Source organism: Physeter macrocephalus, chromosome 21 (genome assembly GCF_002837175.3).
Source record: "Physeter macrocephalus isolate SW-GA chromosome 21, ASM283717v5, whole genome shotgun sequence".
In the NCBI taxonomy this organism is placed as follows: domain Eukaryota; kingdom Metazoa; phylum Chordata; class Mammalia; order Artiodactyla; family Physeteridae; genus Physeter; species Physeter macrocephalus.
Window position 1 is genome coordinate 2695362 of NC_041234.1, and position 26959 is coordinate 2722320.

At 40.5% G+C, this 26959-nt stretch overlaps 1 protein-coding gene across 4 annotated transcripts in view; it reads right to left on the minus strand.

Annotated features, from left to right (window-relative positions):
• The window catches only part of SCML2 (Scm polycomb group protein like 2), a 76425-nt gene extending 50384 nt beyond the window's left edge, over positions 1-26041 (minus strand). The window contains exons 1-6 of one of the 4 annotated variants that reach the window (XM_007108246.3): positions 25964-26041; positions 16065-16110; positions 13203-13271; positions 8594-8664; positions 7520-7754; positions 3907-3995 (exon numbers count right to left, since the gene is read on the minus strand). In XM_007108246.3, the coding sequence (XP_007108308.1) occupies positions 3907-3995; positions 7520-7754; positions 8594-8664; positions 13203-13271; positions 16065-16086 (486 nt within the window). In that variant the 5' untranslated portion in view covers positions 16087-16110; positions 25964-26041. Of the gene's footprint in view, positions 1-3906; positions 3996-7519; positions 7755-8593; positions 8665-13202; positions 13272-16064; positions 16111-25941 lie in introns of all 4 variants that reach the window. The other 3 variants (XM_007108249.2, XM_007108248.3, XM_007108247.4) reach the window with 3 other exon arrangements.
• Between the last annotated feature and the right edge of the window lie 918 nt (positions 26042-26959).

Consider the following 26959-nt stretch of genomic DNA (forward strand, 5'->3'; position numbering starts at 1 on the left):
GGCCTGTCCCGTTGCGGAGCACAGGCTCCGGACGCGCAGGCTCAGCGGCCATGGCTCACGGGCCCAGCCGCTCCGCGGCATGCGCGATCCTCCCAGACCGGGGCGCGAACCCGGTTTCCCTGCATCGGCAGGCGGACGCGCAACCACTGCGCCACCAGGGAAGCCCCTAAGTTCTAAATACTTTATGTCTAATGTCTGGTGGTAGTCATTCCTCCTCAAACTTCCCAGAGGCACTTCAACATGTCGAAAACTAAACCTATCTTCTCCCTCTCTATGTATTCATCTTCCTGCACTCCCCCATCCTTTCTTTATTCATCAAACAAACAAGTACGTACCAGGACGTATGATAGGCACTGCAAATACAAAGCCATGTTAACTTTTCAAAACGAACTCACAGTCTAGGAACCAAGAGACAGTGAAAATAATAATATAATCCAATAACCACAAAGACTGACATACGGGGGACTTCCCTGGTGGCGCAGTAGTTAAGAATCCTCCTGCCAATGCAGGGGACACAGGTTCGAGCCCTGGTCTGGGAAGACTCCACATGCCACGGAGCAACTAAGCCCATGCGCCACAACTACTGAGCCTGCGCTCTAGAGCCTGCGAGCCACAACTACTGAAGCCCACGCGCCTAGAGCCCGTGCTCCGCAACAAGAGAAGCCACCGCCAGGAGAAGACCGCGCACCACAATGAAGAGTAGCCGCTGCTCCACGCAACTAGAGAAAGGCCCGCGCGCAGCAATGAAGACCCAACCCAGCCAAAAATAAATAAATAAATAAATAAATTTATTTTTAAAAAAGACTGACATATGCACAAGGTGCTACAGAAGTATAAGAATACAGAGGCAAAAATAGGGAAGGTATCCTGGAGGATTTAATGCCTGAAATGAATCTTAAAATAAAAATAGGAATTAACCAGAGATAACCAGCCTAAAAAAAGGAATATGGTATGGACAGGCTATTATAAGCAATTTAGAACATAAAATCCAAAGCAAGAAGTGGCAACTGTAAACCAGATCACAGAGCACCTTAAAGGCCATATTAACAAACTTATACTTCATCCTGAATGCAAATGGGAACTTCAAAGGAGTTTTAAGTATGGAATGATGTGATATGGCTTCTGTATCAGATATGTCTAGCAGTTGTGTTTAAGGGTGACAATTATAGGCAGTTATAAGGCTAGTTGAACAGTCTAGGCAAGAGGAAAGCCTGCACAAGGGGCAGTGGCATTAAGGTTAGAAAGAAGAGACACAACAAAGAAATAATTAGCAAGCTAAGTAGGTGAGCCTTCCTAATTAATTGGCTATCCAGAGGCCAGGGTCAAGGAGGAGTGAGGATTTAAGATGGCTCCTGGCCAAGTTCCAAGCTTGGCTGAAAAGAGCACCCCACAAATCAGTAAGGGTAAGAAAAGAAATCCAGTAGAAAAAAGGCAAAGGCTACAATCAGGCGATTCACAGAAAAATAAAAGGCCATTAAACACATTTTAAAAGTTCAATTTCACTGGTAATCACTTCAATGCAAATTACAATGGGATACCATTACCATTCCCACCTCCAAAAAAAGATGCACAAAATTTTAAAAGATAGCTAATATTCATTGCTAGTAAAGGTGTGGGAATATGAATATATCTATACACTAATACTGGAGCATAGTGTGGAACACCCTTTTAAGGTGCAATTTAACAGTATATTTCAACACTTAAAGCATACATTCCCTTTGAACAGGAATTCTACTTCTAAGAATGTAAGCATTCACACTTACAGAAAAAGTTCTATATGAACTATACAACATTCTATAAGAATGTCCACTGTAGATGATTTAAACAAGAATATGGAGACAACCTAAACATCAATCCTTAGGGAGAGGTTAAATCACTTATGGTAATCCATACCACAGAAGAGTACAATACAACCTAAAATATATATGAAACGAAATGGAAATTTCTAAAAATCCATATTTTAGGGGGAAAACTAAATCACAAAATATATTCCAATTTATGTTTAAGAAATAAAAGCCCACATATGTTTGTGAATGCACAGATAAAGGTCAAGAAGAACATTTTGGAGAGAACAGTAGAATGGAGGAATGGACGGGATAAATGGACACTAATTTTTCACTTTAGTTAAGTATATTGCCTGATTTTTTCCCCCCACACAAAGATGAATTACTTTTATAATTTTAAAAATGAAAAACATAATGTGACATGCGGCATGTGACTAGCTGATAAAGCAACTTAATAAGTAAAATAGATCCAGTGGCTTTTCTAAAGCCACAGCCTAAGCTAATAAGTATTTAATAAAGACTACTACTAAACATCTCTTTTGCTGTTAGCTATCCTCACATATGCTTTACACAATGCCCAAAGGGACTGCATTCACCTGTGCCCCTTGCTGGTAGGGCAAGCCCACTTACAGCATTCATGCTGCCCAAAGCTATACTCAAAGATTTTTTCTTTGCAATGCAGGAATCATGTCAATTGACACTGCACATCTTTATATCTTTAATCTTCTTGAAAAGTTTTTAAAACCTACAATCAATGTTTACCATTCCTGATATGAATGGCTGTAATAAAATTTAATGACTGAGACTACAATGAGGACAGAGAGTGAGAAAGAAATATTTTGACCCGTAATTTAACTAAAACTTGGCTTTCATTCATTGTTTCTTAACACAGTGTACTCTTTCAACGTTTTCTCAAGAGCATAAACTATTTTTGGAATTTTCCCTCTTTGTTATATAACAAGTATTTCCTTGTAACAAATTCTTTCTGATGACTGTTTATAACATTCTTTTACTTCTGCAACCAAATCTCTCCAAGTTACTTTCAAGTGGTTATTTTGTCCCATCATTTTCTCCAATATCAAAGAGACGACTAACATAGCAAACTGAGGCAAAGGTTCACTTCTGAAGGTACATAAAAAATAATAAGAAACATTTGCTTCCAGTAGAGTACCTCTTTTTGTATCTGAGGTCAAGAAAGAAGGTATTAATTCATTTTGACTACTGGATGATTAAAACTGAGCCTTTTTTATGACTTGCTGTTACAGGCTGAATAGTGTCTCACCCCCCACCCAACCAAAATTCATATGTTTAAGTCCTAACCCCAGTACCTCATAATGTGATTGTATTTGGAGATAGGGTCTTTAAAGAGATAATTAAGTTAAAATAAGGCCATTATGGTGGGCCCTAATCCAATATGACCAATGTCCTCATAAGGGGAGGAAGTTAGGATGCAGATACGTAGCTCATGTATCTTTTCCTCCCAAAGAGGAGAAGACGACTATCTATAAACCAAGGAGAGGGGCCTCAAAAGAAACCAAGCCTGCAGACACCTTGATCTCAACTTCTAGCCTCCAGCGCTGTGAGAAAATAAATTTCTGTTCAAGCCACTGTTATGGACTGAGTTACATCTTCCCAAAATTCATAATTTGAAGCCCTAACTCCCAATGTGACTATATTTAGAAACAGGACATTTAAGGAGGTAATAAAGGTTAAGTGAGGTCCTAACGGTGGGGCCCTAAGCCCACAGGACTCGTGTCTTTTCTAGAGAAAGGGAAACCAGAGATCCCTCTCTTCCACGCATGCACAGAGAAGAGGCCATGTGAGGACAGAGCGAAAAGACTATAAGCTGAGAAGAGAGGCCTCACCAGAAACCAACCCTGATGACACTTTGATCTTGGACTTCTTGCCTCCAGAAATGTGAAAAAATAAATTTCAGTTATTTAAGCCACCCAGTCTGTGGTACTTTGCTACAGCAGCCCAAGCAGACTAATACACTTGCCAATCAAGTAATTTAAAAAGCATTTTTGCTTTCCATGTCAGAGAAGACAAAGCATTTAAGCACCCACTGAAACAATAAAACCACAGCCCAGTTAATGGAAGCTTTTCATAACATCTTTCTCACCTCCTTAAAGAATGTTGCAGGTGCCATTTCAGATCCACTCAGTGTTCGCAAGAGGAACATTGGCCAAGATGATGTGTTCATCTGGTACCCTATTTTATAAAATAAAGCAGAAATCATTTTTTAAAAGCCTCCCTGTGATATTACAGCAAGTTGGTATTTATAAAAAACGTTTCATTTACCATTCTCCTCCAGAGAGTGACTTTCTTATTGAGGAACTCAGGAAATGGGCAAGAGGAGCTGGTGCACCCTCCAATCAGTGTTACTGTATCCACTGTACTATTACACAAGAATGCTACAGTGGGGGTAGAAATTCTCATCTTAAAGAAGCCACTAGCTAGGGTTCACCAACATACACATATATGTTGGGAATGGGCCATAATACTAGGAGAAATCCAAGCCAGAGCCCAGGAGAGCTTCCATTCCCCACCAACAACCACACACGCGGCGTAAAAAGGCTGCAAAAGACTTCCAGTCCCTCTTTTTCCTCAGAGCCCCTGCCTTATTTCCTTTCCGAAAGACAGTTTTCTGTCAAACTCAGCAAATGTACACTTATGATGGTGCATTTCACCATATGTAAATTTCGCCTCAAAAGGAAAAAAACTGTAAATAAACAGTGACCTCTAGTTAATGATATGCATGCGAACGTATTTAGGAGAAATGCACTGATGTCAATAACTTATCCTGAAGTGCATTTAAAAATATGATGGACTGATGAATCAACAGGAGGACAGATGGACAGATAACTGATAAAGCAAGTATAGTAAAATGATAACCGGTAGAGCCTAGGTAGTGGGTATGTGGGTGCTCACTGTAAAATTCTTTCACCTTTTTTGTAGGTTTGAAATTTTTCATACATTATGTTGGGAAAAAAGACAGCTCTCACTTTAGTAATCTTTGCTCACACTAAATGATCTTATCTTAGAACTTGTATCAGATACTATCAAAATAGACTCAACAGGTGTCTTCTCTAGAGATCTCATCAATTAATGGTGAATATCACAGCATCTGGCAAGTGCAGCAGGGAGCAGGGGTCTGCTAATTTTAGTATTTTCTGGGGGCAATCTGTTACATGCAACACTTGCCTCCCTTGATGCCAGAATTGGTGAGAACTTGGCATGCATCCCTGATGAATACATGCGTTAAGATAGGGAGGCACATGAATCACATTGGCAATGGGTCCATCAATAGGATAAAATACCCAAGGAAGTTCAGACAGAAAGTCATCCTATAATAATCATGTACCAAAACACCCTTAATCTGACTAGGAAAATAATTGTTGCTGGGAAAAATGGGGGAGGGTTGTTACACACTCTCTTAAAATAAATCAGTATTATTAGTGCTATCTAATAAATAGTTATCCACAGCATGGATTCTCCACACTGTGGTTAGAATAGTGCATAAGAATCATTCTCTGGTCCTTATGCCTTTCTCTTAACCCCCATCTTATCCTATTACATGATGTACCATGATTATCTTTTTTAATTTAGCATTTTTCTTAATTCTTTAATTGCCTAAAGTCAAACATAGATTAAAAGATCAAAATAGATCAAAGTGCATGTTAAAAATTCAAACATAGATAAAACTAATCCATGATATTAGTAAGTCTGGACAGTAGTTACCTTTGGGAAGGAGGAGGATATGACTGGGGATCAGCAAGAATGGGGCTTCTAGGGGGCTGACAATGTTCCATTTCTTGATTTAGGTGTTGGTTATACAAGTGTGTTCATTTATAAGCTGTACACTTTTCTCCATGTATGTTGAAACTTTAAAAAAACCTTTTAGGGACTTCCCTGGTGGCGCAGTGGTTAAGAATGTGCCTGCCAATGCAGAGGACACGGGTTCGATCCCTGGTCCAGGAAGATCCCACATGTCACGGAGCAACTAAGCCTGTGTGCCACAACTACGGAAGCCCGCGCGCCCTAGAGCCCGTGCGCAGGAACTACTGAGCCCACGCACTCTAGGGCCCGTGTGCCGCAACTACTGAGCCTGCGTGCTGCAACTACTGAAGCCCGGGTGCCTAGGGCCCGTGCTCCACAACAAGAGACGCCACCACAATGAGAAGCCCGTGCATCACAACGAAGAGTAGCCCCCACTCGCCACAACTAGAGGAAGCCCGTGCGCAGCAACAAAGACCCAACGCAGCCAAAAAAAACAAAAATAAAAACAAAAAAAATCCCTTTTCAATAATAACCTTTAAGGTTTAAATAAATAAACCTTTTAAAAAGGAAAACGAAATAAGTTGTGTTATATTAAAATGGAAACTATTCAAAAGCGCCTGATGAGCAAATTGGCAAAAATTGTATTTTTTTATGTGCTGTCAAAATACACACTAATCAGCATGTATTGCTATGTATTTCATATTTTTAATTAATAAACTCTAAAAGTAATTTGAAAAAAGAATGATTATAAATTTGGTTATGTGTTTGAAATGCTGACAATCACAATAGCTATGTTTCCTTTAAACAAAACACAAACACATAGTATCATGTTGTAAACAGAGAAATAAAATCCAAACAGGGAAGCACTAAGCCTCAGGTTTATATTATGTCTCTTACAGAATTCTGTATGATTTACGAAATATTATAAAAATAAACAACAAAAAATGTGAATGATATGAAGAAAGAAAAGGGGAAAAGCATAAAACACATACACCCTAAACCATCTTCTTGGAATAACACATCTCTGATTAGTTTTTTCAAATATTTTACATCAAATTAGGAATAAGTAACAATTACAGCAAGGACAGTATAAAAAGATATTGCTAAAAGAGTAGTTATTATTATCTTACATTTTTGGTTCTCAGAGAATTTTTCACTAGTAGGAGACAAAAAAATCCATTCGCTCACTGTGCTTTATAATAGAGAATTTTCATTTTTAGCATTGTAAAGAAGAAACAAAAACCAATACCCACCATTCACTCAGAATGTAGAAGTAATAAACTAAATCCTTAAATTCTACAGAACACCATGGTACTCTTTAAAAGAGAAAATTTTTGCACAAAATTAGTGTCACACACTTCTTACCTTTTAAAAACTTGGTCAAAGTTGAGAGCTTTGTATTAAAAACCTTTGCTGAAGAGTTCCATCCATCTCCTCCTTTTCAAAGATCTATAGGTACTGACTCCTACCCCTCTCACTATGACTTCTTCCCACATAGGTGTAATGAAATTCCCAAGTCTGAAACTGGAGTCCCGATGTAAAATCATACCCTTCTGCTGTGCTCATCCCCATACCAAAAATGATGAATAGCTCATTAGACAATATTGAGGGAGGAAGTGACTCATATCAAATGCTACAACTTCTCCCACAGAAGGGTTTCTGAATCTGCATGTGTAATCCAGTAGAGCTGCTTTTGACATTTCAAGTTTTAAGGCAGAATGAGTCTTCCACTGGAGTGGGGAACCTTTAGCACACAAATGCCAAATACGTACTTAGGTGAAACTCTATAACATATGGTACTGAGTTACTTTCTCATACTTTCTCCACAGTAACCACCTGACTATCTATTTGTAAGAATGCCCAGAAGAAGAGATTTTTAAAAGGCCATTTAAAATTATTTCTATTGAATATTACATTAACAAGAATATGTTATTTTAAAAACTGTTTATCCTTACCCAGTGGAGGCTGAAGTAAGTCCCCCTCCTTTTCACATGTCCCAACAGGCTGTATGTCCGGAGAATCAACAAGCCGCCAAAAATCATTTCTGTTGTCACTACCATCCAGTCTTAAACGTAGCCTGGCACCAGTAATTCCAACGACTGTGGCGATACATATTGAAGTCATATTGCGAGGGTCATGGGCTTCCAATTTCATACCAACTTTGAAGTCATTAGCTGGTGGAATCTTGGACTATATATACACACACATATAAATAAAATTTTGTTAAAATGCATCAACTATAAGAAAATCAAATGGTCAGTTATGTTACCAGAATACGCGAGGAACGTTTTAAGTAACAGTCACAGCAGTTGGTGAACAAAGTAAGAGCTATAAGGGTTAAGAAAAAGATCTTCTCCAAACCCTCTCCTTGGCTTGACATGCAGCCTGACTTGGCTGCCCACTGCTGATCTTATTCATCTGCCCACTTCCAGGCAACCCAAATACAGCCTCAAAAATGCATCCTGAGTGGCTTTCTAAAATAAGAATATGATTAGGCCATTCCCCTTAAAATAAGCCGAACGGCAGCTCACCACTGCCTAACATAAAGCCCAAATCCTCAGTAGAGGTTAAAAGCTACCGCACCTTAATCTCATTTCCATACTATCACTTCTACCCACTTTGTGCTTCAGCCACCCCATACCATCCCTAAACACTCAGGTTCTTTTACACCCACGTGCCTTTGCTTTGGATGTTCTCTCTGCCTGGAATATCTCTCCCCTCATCCCAACCACCTCAGATAGCCACCTCTTCTGTAAGCCCTCCCAGTATAGTTATCACACTTTTCATAATTAATTATTTACATATCTGTCTTTCTCTCCAGATGGGCAGTCATAAGAGCTTAGTATATCTGACATAAAGTAAATTCTTAATGAATGGATGCAAAGAGACCATCTGGTTCTTAAGCAGCACTATCACAATCCCACTATCTCCTCACACTACTAGAACCTAACAATCACACAGTCACCCTTCAACAAGTGAATAGTTTACATCAATATATACAACATGACATCTACAGAATTTTGGCATACCTGTCTGAAACACTCTGAAGGAGCACTTAAAGATCCAGTCTCTTTCAAGTAATTTTCCCAGTGAAAATCATCTGGAAAAAAACACGCAAAAATAGTTTTGTTGTTTCCTTTTTTTGGCCATGCCACTCAGCTTGTGGGATCTTAGTTCCCTGACCAGGAATCGAACCTGGGCCCACGGCAGTGAAAGTGCCGAGTCTTACCACTGAACCAGCAGGGAATTCCCATTAATACATATAATATGTATACTAACTTTCTGGAATAAAATGGGTTTTAGTTCCATATCTCTTCAAAGAAATACTTCTTAAAGAACAGATTCAAATTTCCTGATCTACATTCGACTACCAGCATGGAAATTAAAAAATAAGACAACTTCCTGATAATAACAGCTGATATAAATTACAATCCAGATCATCTTGATGTAATGAAGACTGCAGCACAGTGATTCTGAAAATGTGAACTCTAGAAATAACTAAAGGAATTTTTATAGAGTAAGAGCAAATTCTACTCATATGTCTCAAATATAAATTTACTCAAGACGTGTTCTTACCATTTCATCCCATTACTGTGAAGGCGTTTCTTTGTTTTTCACAGGGATCTAAAAGTGTTTAGACGTGTGGTATAGCAGAAATAAAGCAATACTTTATGGAAAGAAAATCTCTGAGAACCAGCACTGTTTCTCAATTGACTATTAGATCCCCATCCAGGGTGTTAAGAATATGGTAGCAGAACAAAGCAGAAACCAGTCATCAGTGCAATGACTGATATGCACTGTTGTAATTATCTATATTTTTTACAAACTCTTGCTGTCCTTTCTCTCACTTAGTCTTCATGATATATTATAATGCTAGAAGAGAAGGTCAGAAAGCAGTATACTTTGCCTGGACACTTCAATTCACTGTGCCAGTCACACTGCCAAGACACTGAAAGACTTGATAGCAGTATTAAAGGTACTATTAATTCATACAAAGTTTAATTCTCATCAACCATGAGGTTTTTTCTATACTCTTGTCTAATTTCCTCACTATAAAAATATTGGGTTCAACAGTTCCCTCCCTAGGGGAATCTGTGTTACTAGCCTCTTATATATCCTTCAAAGGATATAACAGTTCCACTTACACACTGCTAATAAATGTTTAACAGCCAACTTTCCAGAAAATACAAACAAACAAAAAGCCTGACTGGTAGTGTTTGCAGATTTCTGTGGTGTAAATACTACCACCATGGCTGATTGATTGCAAGGTGCCAAGGTAAAGTCACCAACCACAAAGTTGGGAAGAAATGTGTACCACTGGCTCTCCCAAGCTGATGTGAGCCAGCTTCAGAATACCACTGTTACCTGAAAGTATGCAATTATATATGTATGTACACATATATACGGTATTAAGCATGTCATATGTAACACTGTATACCCTTTTAGAGATTTTTCCACTAAAAAAAAAATACTGGGTTTAATTGTTCTTCCAGATAATGTAAAGCAAGCACTACCACAGTGCTGAAAGGTATGCAGCAGAATGTCAAGAACACAGGCTCTGGAGCTGAACCTGCCGCCTTTCAGTCGGACTCTGCCTTACTAGCTATGTGACCCTGAGCAAGTCATTTCACTTTCTCAGCCTCAGTTCCTTCATCTATAAAATGAGGAAAGTAATACATATGGTATAAGGTATTTTGAGAACTAAGTGAAGTAGTACACATGTAAGTAACTCAATAAATGGTTTATGTTATTATTCTAAAACTAAATGTCATAGTTGAGCCTAAACTTAAGAATACTGGATAGCTTTATTAAAAGTGAAAACTGAGATCTGTGGCTCCAAAATTTGACTGACCAGGTTATTTCAGTGACCTCCTAAGCACTAACCTGACAATCAGGGGACCCAAGGTTCTAACTGAAGCTCTACCACCATATGATCTTGGAGAGCATTACAAAAGAACACAACAAAACATGAATGGGGGGAAAAAATCTGACTAGGATGTCATTAAGGAGCCACCATACCAGGAAGAAAGGAGTATAAGTTGAAAATAATGACTGAGAAATCAAAACCATTTCACAATTAAACCTCAAAGAACTTAATTAAGACTCTTCCACAAACCAGTTACATTTGTAAAATTTTTCAATGACATTGGAAAATACTTCATCCAACACAATTTTTAAAATATTCTATTACCGTTTGTGTCTTAATGGGCTACAATTTGAACTAGCAAATCCTTTAAAGCAGTGCTCCATAATACGATTATTTTCTATTGCACTGCTAGTTAATTTAACCTTTGGAGCCTTAATTTTTTTCTTTATTCATAAAGCAAAAATTTTTAGTCCACAGAACCGTTCAGCTTGGTTGCCCATATGATGAGAGCCTGCCAATAACATGGGGGAAACACACACAGCAAAAGGCTTTACTAATTTAGATTTGATACATCTACAATATCACAGCTGGAATTGCTGACCAGGAGCCAAAATAGTCAAAGTCACAGACAAGCATGAAGTTCCCGTCTGCCTCTGCATCTTATCCTCACTGACAGATTTTGCGGGGGGGTGGGGGGAGATTTACCCTTTCTCAGAAAGGAGCCTTGGGAACTGTTAGGTCTGTTCATGAGACAGATGTACAGACATAACTTTGTGATTTGTTACCTGCACATGTCTATGGTCCTTCTTGTTTGATTTGTACTCTATTCTAGTCCATACATTAACCCAAACACCTTTCAGCAAACTGAACATCATCTATGAGGCCCCCCAGTCTTCTCCAGAGTAAATCAGAATCATAATGTCTTCTACCAGTGCTGGGTTTGGGTTCAGAAGCTATGTAAAGAAAATGGGCAAAATATCTAGAGCTTGAAGCTTCTCAGCTGAATGATCAGCACCCAATACCTCATAGCATTTATCACAACTGTAACTGGGCATTTGTTTAATGTCTACTTAAGCTCAAAGACAGCAAGAATCATGTCTGTCTTATTCATCAATGGATTCCCATAGAAGGTCACCAGTATGTGTCAGGCACAGTACTAGGTACTGCAGATGCAGCAGTTAATAAAACAGACAAAAATCCTGGCTGTCTCGGAGCTTACCTTCCAGCAGTCACTCACTGATTTCTAAAATGAGATGTTAGAGTCAGGGCCCTGAGAAATATCTGCAGATGTCTGTCAATGTGATTAAGTAATATCATGTTTTATCAGAATTTCTCAAACAGAGAGTTTGAGAATTTTGAAAAGTTACTAGTTTCAACCTTTAAGAATATATTTTTTCAAATTTATTTTCATGAAATTTCCAGAATAGGAAAATCTATAGAGACAGAAAGTAGATAAGTGGTTGCCTAGGGAGAGGCACTGGGAGGAAATAGGGAGTGGCTGTTAGTTGGGTACAGAATTTCTTTTTAGGGTGATGAAAATGTTCTAAAATTGATTATGGTGATGGTTACACAACTCTGGGAATGTACTACTGAGAACCACTGAATTGTATATTTGAAATGGGTGGACTGTATGATATATGAATTATATCTCAATAAAACTGTTATATTAAAAAAATGGAAAGGAATTTGTAGGGATAAGGAAGAACATTCTACCCTAATGGCCTCCATTTCCTTTGGAGGGTTTTGGGGGTTGGAAGGAAGACCTGAGGAACAAAATAAGGCCAATGAGAAAGCGAGCTAAGGAACACTGAGGACACAGCTACAGTGAGAAACAATTACTCCATGGGGATTACCTCTATAGGCAATCTTCCTGTAGGAACAGAAAGTCATGGGTGAACTACTTACTCCAAGAGTAGGGCTGGCAGGGCAGGTACAACAGAAAGACAAGGGGCAAGAGGTTTGCCTGGAAATCTCTGGTAAACACAGTAAGTTTGCTGTAGTATTTTTTTAATTCAGCCTTTTGTCTGTGTATGACTTATTTTCTCATTTTCCTTAAGGGCAGGTGCAATGGGTCAGATTCTATCTCCTGAGTCTCTGATGTAGTGCTATATACATGCTGTTCACAATACAAAAACTTAAAACATGAATTAATAACTCAGACTTCATAAATAAAGTTAACATTTACTGAACATTTACTATAAGCCTAGGCATTATATTAGGTGCTTTACACTCATTTTCTTTAATTCTAATAGTTCCACGAGGTAAGTAGTATTATCCCTGTGCTACACAGGAGAAAAAGGAGACTAAGAATGTTGAGTAATCTGCCCAAGGTCACAAGGCCAGTGAAGAATGAGGCCAAGATTATAGAACAGGTCTGTAAGACCCCCTCAATGCCTAAGCTTTAATCCACTGGACTGTCTTTTGACCATCAAAAAAGGACTTTCACATTGACTCTAGGGTTAGAAGGGTTTTTATTAAAAATCAAATTATTTTAAATTGGTAAATCATGGTAATTAATAACTATATATCTTTAATTTGGCAACATTTGCACTGAAATACAGGGTTATCTTTTAACTTAATCCCTCTCTACATGAAACCAAAGTAAAATTTCCAAAATTAAATACTATCTTTTTGACCTTTCCTATTGCTTAGATTTTATATTTACAGGAGCTTACTATACAGAGATTATACCAAAAGCAATAAGAAAAGAGTTTATATCAACACTGAGTGAGGAAGAAAAATATTTTGTACTCAACTAATTTAAAACCTACCAGTTTGCACAGAAGATGTGCCTGACTCAGGAGCTTTCTCTTGATTCTCCTTCTTTGCATCCATTGACTCTTAAAAAAAAAGAAAGAAAGAAAATAGTGAGAAATAACAGAAGGCCAGAGCAACAGTTTGAAAGAGTACTTATAAAAACCATAAACTAAAACTATTTTCTAATAGAAGCCAGTTTTAATTTTATAATTAATATCCTCATTTTCTGCATAGGACTTCACTTTCCAATATATAATGTACCTTTTTAAAAAATTTTATTTATTTATTTATCTATCCATTTATTTTTATTTTTGGCTGAGTTGGGTCTTTTGTTGCTGCGCGCGGGCTTCTCTCCAGTTGCGGCGAGCGGGGGCCACTCCTCGTTGCGGTGCGTGGGCCTCTCACCGCGGTGGCCTCCCCTGCTGCAGAGCATGGGCCCTAGGTGTTGTGGCACATGGGCTCAGTAGTTGTGGCTCACGGGCTCTAGAGCGCAGGCTCAGCAGCTGTGGCGCAAGGGCTTTGCCGCTCCGCGGCATGTGGGATCTTCCCAGAGCTGGGCTCGAACCCGTGTCCCCTGCATTGGCAGGCGGACTCCCAACCACTGCGCCACCAGGGAAGCCCATAATGTACTAAGGTACAGAATTATAATTTGCTTATTTGTTTATTGTATGTCTCACTTCACTCAAATTTAAGCTCCAAAAGATCAGGAATTTTTAAATTGTATTTTGTCTCCTTTGTTCACTGCTGTATCCTCAGTGCCTAGAAAAGGACCTGGCATACAGAACACCCTTGAGCATTTGTTGAATGAACGAACAAACCAAAATGAGCTGAGCTGATCCTTACAATGTTCAGATTAATGTGCCTCAGAAACAAAGTGCATGCTTTTGAGAATTTAAAACGAAAGGGAAGCTAGAATACAATGTAATTCAATGGACTAGGCAAAGTTTTTCTCTGTGCTAGGCTGAGGAACTCAAACAGTACTGGACCTTGGGACTTCAACAAGTCTAAGATGTATTTCATCCACATTTATTACAGTATATATTTCTTAAATGACTCATTTAAAAATTAATCGTAATACTATTATTATGCTGAAAAATTAACCAAAATTCTTTAATGTTATCAAATAAAGTAGTCAGTAATCTCATTTTCCCCATTGTCCTAAATATTTTAAATGCGTCTGTTTCAATCAGGACCCAAATAAAGTCCATACAGAGCAATGGCAGATACATTTCTTAAATTTCTTTTGATCTATAGACTCCTCCTCCTCCTCCTTTTTCCCCCTTCCCCTAGCAATTTTTTTGCCGATGATACCAGTTCAGATTTTTCCAGTCTGGAGTTTGCTGACTACTTCCTCGTGATGCTGGGTTCTTCTGGTCCTTATATTTTCTCCAAATTCGTATTGCTATTTCGAGCCAGAAGAGCTTAACCAGATTCAGGTTTGGCTTTTTTGGGAGGAGGAGAGAAGATGACTTCATAGGTACTTCTCACAGGGGGTTCCTAATATACCTAGTTCTCTCTCTTTTTGTGATATGAGCCGCGAAGGATGATTATTGCCTAGATCCATTAGTTCATTAGTGGCTGCAAAATGGAGGTATTCTAATTATCATCCTGTCTTTATTAGCCAGAAAACTTCTATAGAGAGAATCCTCCCCTCTTCGACCATTCAGTTACCTTGAGGTGGAGCTCACAAAGAGAAGTCACAATCAACACTTTGTTCTTTTCCTTTATTTTCTAGTTTTCATAATAATGAATTGTATCCGTGGGACTCCCCTGGCGGTCCAGGGGTTAAGACTCTGTGCTTCCAATATAGGGGGTATGGGTTCGATCCTGGTCGGGGAACTAAGATCCCACATGCTGTGCGGCCAAAAAATTTTAAAAATTAAAAAAAAAAAAGAGTCGTACCCCTACCTTTCTCCACAGATGACAAATAAGTTTTGTTTTGTTTTTTAGTATCATCATGAACTAACGAATTTAACCACACTTGATGTGTTTCCATCTATCACTGCTTTACTCTTACTGATGCTTGAATTGTCAAGTGACAAGCTTCTTAAAAAAGAATCTATGAATGATGCCAGGTGTACCATTTAAGGTAACAGATCTACTTTCTGGTTATGACTGAGTGACGCTTCAAGATACGTGACCACTCGAGAGGGATGTATGGGCTGCTCTCTATTTAAATAATTTGGCTAGTATGAAGACAGTACACATTTATATTTACTAAATAGTTCCACAGTAAGATTTTCTAATAGGAAAGAAAGTGAAATTATAAAGGCCTGGCTCCTGCTCTAGGGAAGCTAAGAATCTAAGTACAGAGACTATACTAAACTAATACACTTGACAAAAATGGAACTAGCAGAGCACAACATTCAGCATGCAGCCAGAGAAAAAGTCATGAGAGACAGAAGACTTAAACTGGGTCTTGAAGGAAGAACAGGATTTAGAACAACAAAGGTATGAAGAATGTATTAACGGGAAAGAAAATACAACTCAAAACAGAGAGTCCAAATGAGTGTGGCATATTCATGGGACAGTGAGCAAACTTCTCACTAGAGCAGGACAGGATGAAGCATTTTTTAAATCACCCATACTAGAGTAAGAAAATCTGGACTGTGATCTTGGCTGCCACAGATTGCTATATGACCTGTTCACTTAACCTCCCTCAGTGTCAGCTTTCTCATTTATAAAACTAAGAAGGGAAGACAAGATTACCTTTAATAGCTATTCAGTTCTAAAATTCCAATTCTAAGCACCTAACGTCTTCTATAACTTTATTTTTTAAAAGGCTTTTTTCCCCCCAAACATTCAATCTACCAAAAGATACTCATTCCCGATGAATAACTGAAAATATTTATCATCTTTAGACACGTAAATCTTACCTTCATTCACTGTTTGCCCCATGGTATCCCTCTCTGGTGTTCTTTCCTACAAGGTGAAAAATCAATTACTACCTCCTTTTAACGTAATACATTTCTGAATGGTGGTATTATTACATATCAGCTATAATGGGACTACATCAAACTAAAAAGCTTTTGCGCAGTGAAGGAAACTATCAACAAAATGAAAAAGCGACCTACTGAATGGTAAAAGATATTTGCAAATAATATATCCAATAAGGGGTTGATATCCAAAATATATAAATATCTCGGACAACTCAACATCAAAAAAACAAACAACCTGATTAAAAAATGGGCAGAGGGCTTCCCTGGTGGCGCAGTGGTTGAGAGTCCGCCTGCCGATGCAGGGGACACGGGTTTGTGCCCCGGTCCGGGAAGATCCCACATGCTGCGGAGCGGCTGGGCCCGTGGGCCACGGCCGCTGGGCCTGCGCACCCAGAGCCTACGCTCCGCAACGGAAGAGGCCACAACAGTGAGAGGCCCGCATACCGAAAAAAAAAACAGGCTGCGGAGCGGCTGGGCCCGTGGGCCACGGCCGCTGGGCCTGCGCACCCAGAGCCTACGCTCCGCAACGGAAGAGGCCACAACAGTGAGAGGCCCGCATACCGAAAAAAAAAAAAAAAATGGGCACAGGATGTGAACAGACACTTTTCCACAGAAGATATACAAATGGCCAATAGGCACATGAAAAATGTTCAACAACACTAGTCATCAGGGAAATGCAAATCAAAACTTCAATGACATACCACCTCACACCTGTCAGAATGGCTATTATCAAAAAGACAACAAATAACAAGTGCTGGTGAGGGTGTGGAGAAAAGGGAACCCTTGGGCACTGTTGTTGAGAATGCAAATTGGTGCAGCCACTATGGAAAATAGTATGGAGACTCCTCAAAAAATTAAAAATAGAACTACTGTACGATCCAGCAACCCCACTCCTGGGTATTTATCTAAAGAAAACAAAAACACTAATCAAAAATATATATGCACCCCTACGTTCACTGCAGCATTATTTACAACAGCCAAGATATAGAAGCAACACAAGCGTCCATAAACAGATGAACGGATAAAGAAGATGTGATATATACACACAATGAAGTATTACTCAGCCATAAAAAATAAAATAAAATCTTGCCATTTGCAAACAACATGGATGGACCTAGAGAGTATTATGCTAAGTGAAGTAAGTCAGACAAAGACAAATACTGTATGATTTCTTATGTGTGGAATCTAAAAAAACAAAACAAATGAACAAACATAACAAAACAAAAACAGTCATAGATACAGAAAACAAACAGGTGGTTGCCAGAGGGGAAGGGGTTGGGAGGAAGAAAGAAAGGTGAGAGAGATTAAGAGGTACAAACTTTCAGTTGCAAAAAATGAGTCAGAGGTATGAAATGTACAGTGTGGGGAATACTGTCAATAATTATGTAATATCTTTGTATGGTAACAGATCATGATTGTAACTAGACTTATCGTGGTAATCATTTTGAAATGTACAGAAATATGGAATCACTATGTTGTGTAACAGGAACTAACAGTGCTGTAGGTCAATTACACTTTAAAAACAAAGAAACAAACTCATAGAAAAAAAGATCAGATTTAATTATCAGATCAGATAAACAAATAATTATCTAACAAAGCAGGATAAAATACAGGCTCTTTGGGAAGTTAGGAGGTACTGTGAACTGGGAATATAAAAGAAGCCTTCTCAGAGGAAATGGTAGGTAAACTGGTACTTTAAAGGTGAGCATTTCAATGAGCAGAGAAGACTGAGAGAGGAATTTCAGGCTGAAGGTACAAAATGAGTGGACACTAAAGAAGAGCCTGCCTCCTCTACTTGATTATGAAATGCTGGAGTTGCTCAGGTTCCTTCTGGGCTCTCATCTCCCTCTACAGTCTCTCAGGAGCCACCCATACACAGTTGACTTGCAAAGCATTACCTTTCCTTCCCAGACTCCTCCTCTGAAAGTCAGATTGAAATAATTAAATGGATTGGCTATTTGATACTACTGGGAAGATGCTGTCAATTAAGGACTATAGCCTAGCAGCAGAAGAAAAAGTGAAATATATAGAGGGTGCTGAATCAAAGCAGAAAGTAAAGGGAGATGAGCTGTAATCCAGGTAGGGAACAAAGGCACTTAGCCAACTCTAGTCAGAAAGTAAAAAGCTGTGAATTACATTAAAGTTAAGTCCCATTACTACACAAACGGATTCAGTTCAAAAAAACTGAGGGATGGGTCACACATAGAAGATATACCCAGGTTCCTATGTCCTTCTCTAAAATCTCTAACCCATAACTGAGTTCTGAATCTCAACTGGTATCAATTCCTCCCATTAGTTAATAAGTGATTTTGTAAATCCTAGAAGGTGAAAATATATGTTTAGAAATAATTAAAACCAAATCTTTTTTTATCTTTTTTTAAATTGAAGTATAGTTGATTTACAATGTTGTGTTAGTTTCTGCTCTACAGCAAAGTGACTCAATTATACACATATATACATTATTTTTTATACTCTTTTCCTGAAGACCTAAACAAAGAAATCTATGTACCATGTTCACAAGTTGGAAGATTTCTTGGATAGGGATAAAAATGCACTAATCACAAGAGAAACTGGATTTAACCATGATTAAATTTTCTGTTTATCCAAAGGTACTGTTTAATCAAGATGGAGTAGTGTTGGCATCAGGGCAGACATATAGATCAATGGAACAGAACAGAGAGTCCTGAAAGCTCCACCTATATATGGTCAATAGATTTTCAACGAAGCGCCAAGGTAATTCAGTGGAGAAAGGATGGTTTTGGTTTTTTGCTTATTTTTCAACAAATGGTGCTGGAACATATCTACATACAAAAAAAAAAAAAACCTACAATGAGGTACCACCTCACACCGGTCAGAATGGCCATCACTGGAAATGAAATCATCTCAAGGAAATAACTGTACTCCCATGTTCACTGCAGCATTATTTGCAATAGTGAGGGTATGGAAACACCTAAGTGTCCATCGACAGATAAACAGATAAAGAAAATGTGGTGTGTGTATGTCCAATGGAATATTATTTAACCTTATAAAAGAAGGAAACCTTGCCATTTGTGACAATACAAATGAACCTGGAGAGCATTATACTAAATGAAATGAGCCAAAGACAAATACTACATGGTATTATTTACATGTGAAATCTTAAAAAAAAAAAAAAAAAGGAAATATGTGAGGTGATGGATATGTTAATTACCTTGATTGTAGAAATCCTTTCACACTATATATGAATATCAAATTATTACTTTGTGCACTTTAAATATACTACAATTTTATTAGTCAATTATACCTCAATAAAGCTGGGTGGGGAAGAAAAAGAAGGGCCATCATTAAAAAGTCTTCAAATAACAAATGCTGGGGACTTCCCTGGTGGTCTAGTGGTAAAGAATCCGCCGTCCAATGCAAGGAACGTGGGCTAGATCCCTGGTCGGGGAACTAGATCCTACATGCTGCAAGTAAAAGATCCCGCACACCGCAACTAAGACCCAGTGCAGCCAAATAAATAAATAAATAAATATATTTTTTAAAAGAATGAACATTTTTAGTAGCGAGGATGTATCAAATCAAGCCTTCTGGAGGAGCAACTTTAATTACGCTTTAGTAAAGTCTACCCCCAACGACTTAGAAATTTTCTGTGTTAAAGCAAACCCAAGAAGAAAACAACTATTTCCAAGAATTTTTAATTTATCTAAAAAATTATAGTCTCCAGGGCTTCCCTGGTGGCTCAGTGCTTAAGAATCCGCCTGCCAAGGCAGGGGACACGGGTTCGAGCCCTGGCCCAGAAAGATCCCACATGCCGCGGAGCAACTAAGCCCATGCACCACAACTACTGAGCCTGCACTCTAGAGCCCGCGTGCCACAACCACTGAGCCCGCGTGCCACAACTACTGAAGTCCACGCACCTATAGCCCGTGCTCTGCAACAAGAGAAGCCACTGCAATAAGAAGCCCGCGCACCTCAACGAAGAGTAGCCCCCCATCGCCGCAACCAGAGAAACCCCGCTCACAGCAATGAAGACCCAACGCAGCCAAATAAATAAATAAATTATAGTCTCCAAGTTAAATAATTAATCCCTTACAATTTTAAAACAATATATGTGAATGCTATGCATTTAGTTAAGAAGTGAGTCATTCAGAAAACAGATAAATGAAAAACAAGTCAAGGGTTGCCAAAATCCCAGTTTATAGTTGTAAATTCCTAAGGTTTTAAAGCACAGCCACAGGCTAATTGCCCAAAGACCTGTTGCCCACCGACATTTGCAGAGGACTGAAGTTAATAGCAGGGCATGTCAATTTACCACAGGCAGCTCTCAGGGCAACATTTTGACAAAAGAACTGGGTCAGGTTACAGCCTGTTCCTATTATCAGAGCAGTCTAGATTTATGGTTTCTAACACTGGCCCTACAAGAAATAATGGAAATGATGACAACAACAATCCCTGCTAGACAACAGATTACAGAAAAGCATGCAATAAACCACAATCTGAAGTGACCAGAAAACTAAACATCCCTGACAATGCTTAAAACATGAGGCAGGTGTCGGTAAATTACCCATTTAAACATTTCTACAACCTCTCAAAACCTCAGCACACACACACAAAAAATCTCAAATCAGAGTTTCTAATCTAAAGCCAAGCAATATACAAAGGTATTTAAATTATTGAGTACTATAGTTTAATTCTTTTAGTAATCATCAAAGACAATGTAGTTCATTTGAACAGATTTATGAAACTCTAGCAAATTAATAAAAAATAAAGAGAATAATGAACATTACTTTTCAAATAACTTTAAAGTATACTGGAAAACACTCCAAATAATACTTAACATCTTTCAAAAGAAAAAAAAAGGCAGTTTCACAGCAAAGGGCACAAGTTTACAACTGTATTCAGAGAGGCAAGAGAACTGCAGAAAATAAACATGTGATTCATTCACTGCTTAATTTAAAACTAAAAGAAGTTTGTCAATACATTTGCTTAAAAGATTATGTCAAGGCTACAAGGTACATACCAAGCAAACGGAGCTGTTTGTCTGGAATTCAACACCAGTTAATCCTTATGAGAAACAGAGGTCGAGAAAAATCAAATATGTATTCTAAACCCAAAAAGCGAAGAGAGTTCCACCAACTTTCCCCTGAGAAAAGAAAGCATCCTCAAGATATGCCCTAAAATTGCAATATATCTGTCCCTCCTGAAGTTTACGATGGCATGTTACCACAAAAGGTGGGTACTCTCTTTCCGCTCTTACAACAATTTGCTCCTATAAACTTAGGAAGGGGCAGAGCCACAGCCATAAACACAGGTCACAAGTAATAGGTAGTCACTCTCTACCTTCAAATGTTTCCCAGCTCATTACTCATACAAAGCTTTTTTTTTTTAACCCCTTGGTTAAAAAATGAATTCACCTAGTCTATGTCAGATGAGTATGAAATTCAGCTGAACAGCACCATCATATAAACTGCTTATAGGAGCCTCAAATCTTTCACTGTTAACACAGTAAGATATTCTCATTTCTTATGCTAAAACCTTTCCATCACATGCCTAAAAAACGAAAGTAAGAGAAAGGTTTAGGAATATATGTTTAGTAGAAATCACTTAGCATAAAAATCTCAAGTATTATTATTTCTAAGGTAGCCAAGGTTTACTTACTAGACAACGTAAAGACAAAATAAGCAAAAACGCCTTACTCATGAAAACCAAACAACATATGCATATTTCAAATCTTAGATGGTTTCTGAAATTTTCTAAAGTTATCGTGCTTTAAGAATGGTCACCTCTGCTATCTTTTAAAAAATGAGATGTTATCGCTACAGTAAAGTCATTTCTAATCTTAGAGTAACCAAAGCTCAAATTAGTTAGAGCCTGGAAAACTTATCACTAAATTATACCAACCTATTTTAATCTAAGAGCAGTGGTTTCTCTTATTTACTTCCTCAAGACGAAAGTATTATAAAGATTAAGACTCCACGACGGGACTTCCCTGGTGGCACAGTGGTTCAGAATCCGCCTGCCAATGCAGGGGACACGGGTTCAAGCCCTGGTCCGGGAAGATCCCACATGTCGCGGAGCAACCAAGCCCATGAGCCACAACTACTGAGCCCACACGCCATAACTACTGGAGCCCGGGCGCCCTAGAGCCCGTGCTCGGCAACAAGAGAAGCCACCGCAATGAGAAACCCCCGGCAGCTAGAGAAAGCCTGCGCACAGCAACTAAGACCCAACACAGCCAAAGACAAAAAAAGACTCCAAGCCGAGGAAGGGTAAACTTTTTCTTTCAAAAGGACCAACATTTGCCATTTTCAAAATTTCCATGTCTTTGGTTCCTGAAATCATCAATCACTTCAAATTCTAAGACATTATGTAGTAATTTTCAGACAGTAATAATGTTCCTTAAATTCTTAGGGGCACTTGATTTGCTCACTCCAAACTACAAAATATCTGGCAATGGCAGACCAATATTCATACCATAGCCTCATGGCTCTAACGTTGATGGCTAGCAGAGTTCACTTTGTTCATATCTTATATATCCTAAAAACCAGGAATATTACTAGGAGGAGACAATGAGACTCCCAGGGAGGTGACCTAATAGAGAACATGACCTCAGATTTCCATTCACAACTGTAATGAAAAATGACCTGGCCTAAAGGGAAAAAAAGCATCAGAGTAACCTGGCAAAAAAAAAAACGAAAAAACACAAAAAAACTAGAGGTGACTAATAACTCAAATAGCAGAGGATCCTTTGCATCCTCCAGTGTTCCAGTTACCAAAGTTCCAACAGTCATTTCTATTAACCCAAACAGAGGGGCAGTAAAATATTCAAGTGCAGTTTTCCTCCTCCCTCCCTCTCTCCCCACCCTGCAAAAGCTCAAACTAAAATTGGGATTTGGATCTTCCTTAAGTGGAAAAAGGGGCTACATCATTTTCATTCAAAAAATTTGGCATTTACTCAGCCTTCTCAAGGCACTTTACTATCATCAATTATTTCTCAGTGAGAGAGTGCAGGATTACCCTGACCATTTCACTGATGCGGAAACAGACACCAACAGCAAAGGGAACAGGGGCAGGAAGAGGGGCGATAGGAAGCATCTGGGAGGAACAGGCAGCTAAAAAGGAACAAACTCAAAAGAAAATGAGAGTCACATCTGGCTTATAGCTGACCATCACAACCCTTGTTATTTGTTAGCTGAGAGATTTCTGAAACGTTTTGAAAAAAGAAAGTGCTCTAAATTATCAGTTCATATCTTGTTACAGTCTAAACTTCTTGGTCATAGAAGTAAAGTTACTTAGCATTAAAAACTACCCACTATCCAGAGCCCATACTGATTTCAATTTATACCAGTAATTCATTTTCTCTCTCAAGCCTAACCAGTATGTTACCTGTTTGACCCAGAAAACAATCTCTCATAAAAATATATCTTTATATCAACATACTCATAACAAAGGAGGCACAAAGTTAATATCACATAAGTCAGAAATAATTCAGAGTTCCACTCAAATTTTGTTTAGAGAATTATGACCAAAACATTGACTCCCTGAATTTGCCATTGAAATAAGAGGACTACTTGTACTTGTTCTACATTCGTATTGATTTTCTTAACTATAACCTTGTAATTTTCAGGAATAAACTACTAATGGGAAGCCTTAAAGACCCCAGAAACCAGCACACATAGCAGTAAGTTGAACTGAACCCCATACTACAGGCAGCACAGATAGTTAATAAAAATGTGTTGACTGAAGCATAAATCAAAGAGACTGACCAACTGTCTCATGAGAAAAACCACCTCTTTAAGACTGACTCCAGGAGCTTCCCCGGTGGCGCAGTGGTTAAGAATCCGCCTGCCAATGCAGGGGACACGGGTTCGAGCCCTGGGCCAGGAAGATCCCGCATGCCGTGGAGCAACTAAGCCCGTGTGCCACAACTACTGAGCCTGCGCTCTAGAGCCCGCGAGCCACAACTACTGAAGCCAGCGCGCCTAAAGCCCGTGCTCCACAATGAAAAGCCCGCGCACCTCAACGAAGAGTAGCCCCCGCTTGCTGCAAATAGAGAAAGCCTGTGCGCAGCAACGAAGACCCAACGTGGCCAAAAATAAATAAATAAAATAAATCAAAAATAAAAAATTCTATCCGACTGTTTTGAAGAATATGGATAAACACATAGCCAAACAAAATACAAGGCATCAGGTGAGAACTCAAACTTTTCTCAAAATCCCAACTGGACTCAATTCCAAAAGCTATTTTCACATTCCTGCCATTAAATATACAAAACCACAAACATAGTGAAAGAACATTCATCCTTGGAAATACATTATTTAACGCGTAATTTAAAAAAAAGAATGGCAAGAAAGGCAAAACTGTCGTTACTGAAGAACATTTCCAAACAGTTATTGAGAAAAATTAAATATGAGTCTATGAACTATTGTTATAATACAACTGCTTGCAATAGGATGCTGTACTCCATAAATGTTATACATCTTATAATACTCTTTCCCCAAAATAGAAATATGAATAGCTCTGGGAGCATTAAAAATGCAGCAGCATCTGCAGTTGTTTTCGGGAAGAAAACCATCTCCAATAAGTTCGCAAATCATATGATCTGAAGGAAGTATTCACTTTCCCTGCCTCAGTTTTCCCCTCCAAACCGACCCATTCACTTTTAGAGATGTCTGTCCTAAAGTCACCCTATAGGTACGTCATAAATGTTAATCTTCTAATTCTTCAAAGAAGAGGCTAACACCAAATTGTAATCACACTTTATAATGAACGACAAACGTATTCAAACCTTTTTTGGAAAAAATCAAGACATTAAACGGGAACCTGTAACTAAATACCTGTGCTGCCCTAACATTTGGGGTGGGGGGGCGAGGGGAAGGCGGCGCGAATTTTCAGCTCAGCCCTCAAAGCAACGTATAACCTCAAGACGCAAAATCTATTAAATTCGCCTACTCGCTCTCCCCCTGGCGATTCACAGTAGGGTGTAGCACAACCAATATCCAGGAGGAAAAAGCGAGAACGGCATCTCAAAGTGAAGGCAACAGTGGTCCTTTGACCCAGTCATGCCGCGAGAGCACGGCGGTCGCCTCTCCGCTCCTGGGGAGAGCTGGAGCCCGGCTCTCCGGCCCCCACTCGCACACGCACCCAACCCCCAGGGCGGGCCACGCCTTCCCGCCCCGCTTCTCCCACGAGAGCAAGCCACCGGCGCTGCCCCCCACCCAACCGCCTGGAGCCCCGTGCCGCGAGTCCAACGGACACCTGGCACCGGGACCCGAGCCCGCGCTCGGCCACAGGCGCATCCTCCCGCACTGACGTTTACCTCCAAACTCTAAAAGTTATCTCACAAGTCCCCGGAAGGCTCCGGGACGAGTTTCAGCCCAGACCACGCAAAGTCATCCCTACTCCTCAGCCCCGCCGCCCACCCGCGCTGTCCCGGGACCCCAGCCCAGCCCCATCCACCGCCGGAGGATGCTGTCCGCGATTCGGATCAGGGGACGACTGGGGAAGAGAGGCCCGGCGCCCGAACGCCGCGGGCGGGATGGGCCGGTGTCCGGCGACCGGGCCCCGGGCGAGTGTGAGGGGCGTCGCGGAGAGCGCTACGTACGGCAGGGGAGCCGCGGCCTTGGGGGTGAGGCCGCCGAGGGGCAGGGGCGCTCTGGCGTCGAGGGTGAGGCCGCCGAGAGTGGGTGACCGGAGTGCGGGGCCGAGCTGGGGCCGGACCCCGCGGGGCGGTGAGGGGGCGTTCCTCGCGGGGGACGCGCCGCCGAGGACTCCCACCCGCCCGCGGACAACGGCCAGAGCGCAGACAACACAGCTGCGCCTCTCTGGTACTCACGGGGCCTGGAGTCGCCACGCACCTCGAGTCTCGTCGGCGAAAAGAGCGAAATTCTGTCACACTGGTCCAGCGAGCCGGTACCGGTCTTCACACCGCCGCCGCCATGTTTGAGAAGCCGCGCGCGGAGCCGCGCATGCCCCGCAACCGCCACCGCTGCCCCGCCCCCCGCCCCGCTGCCCGCGTGCCCTGGGGTTGCCGCAAGCTTGACCTCTGACCGCGGCCGCGTGCGGGGCCCGAGCACTGGGCTCAGCCGGAAGCCCGCGCGGGCGGTGGCGAGCGATGAGACTCTGCGACTCGGGGAAAGCCCTTGGCAGTTCTCCCTCATCCTCCCCCCGCCCCAATCTGCCCTCCCGCCAAAAAAAAAAAAAAAAGCTAGTCGCAGCCCATGCATCCAAGACCGTGGTGGGCCCCCAATTGGGAACCCAGGGTCCGCGTCAAGTTTCATCCAAGGGGAACTCGCTCCCCTTGGCCATCGACTTCGACTCTCGGCCACCGCCCACCCTCGCCACGCACCGAAAAGGCAGGCGCTTCCCTAAGAACTCAAGCAAGTTCGATGAGCAAGGAAAAAAAGCTGCTCGTTAGAGCAGCTTGAGAAAAGCCACTCCTTCGCGGGTTGCAGCATAGTCCTTGAAACAGCTTTTCTTTTTTTCCCATGGGTTTTTGCCACGCATTCCCCTCCAGCTCCACATTCCGGATTTAGTTGTTCCTCTAAACCCTGGTTTGAGCTAACGAGAACTAGATTAACCTGGTGAGTAAAATAATTTGCTCACAGGTTTCAGGGTGCTCGGGAGCGTGCTCGGGAGCGTCTTCGAGAGTGCATTTTGGGGTCTCCTCTGCCCTATCCCCCTCACCCCGGACCGAGCGGTTGCGCAGGTGGAGGTCGCACCAAGGGGGAGGGGGCGGGCGTAAAAAAAAGCTCCAAAAGGAATCTCTCCGCACAAAATGTAGCAAACAGAAATCCAGAGAAAAACATCCCATTCTTCATTGTTAGGTTGGGTATAGGCAGATTTAAAACTTT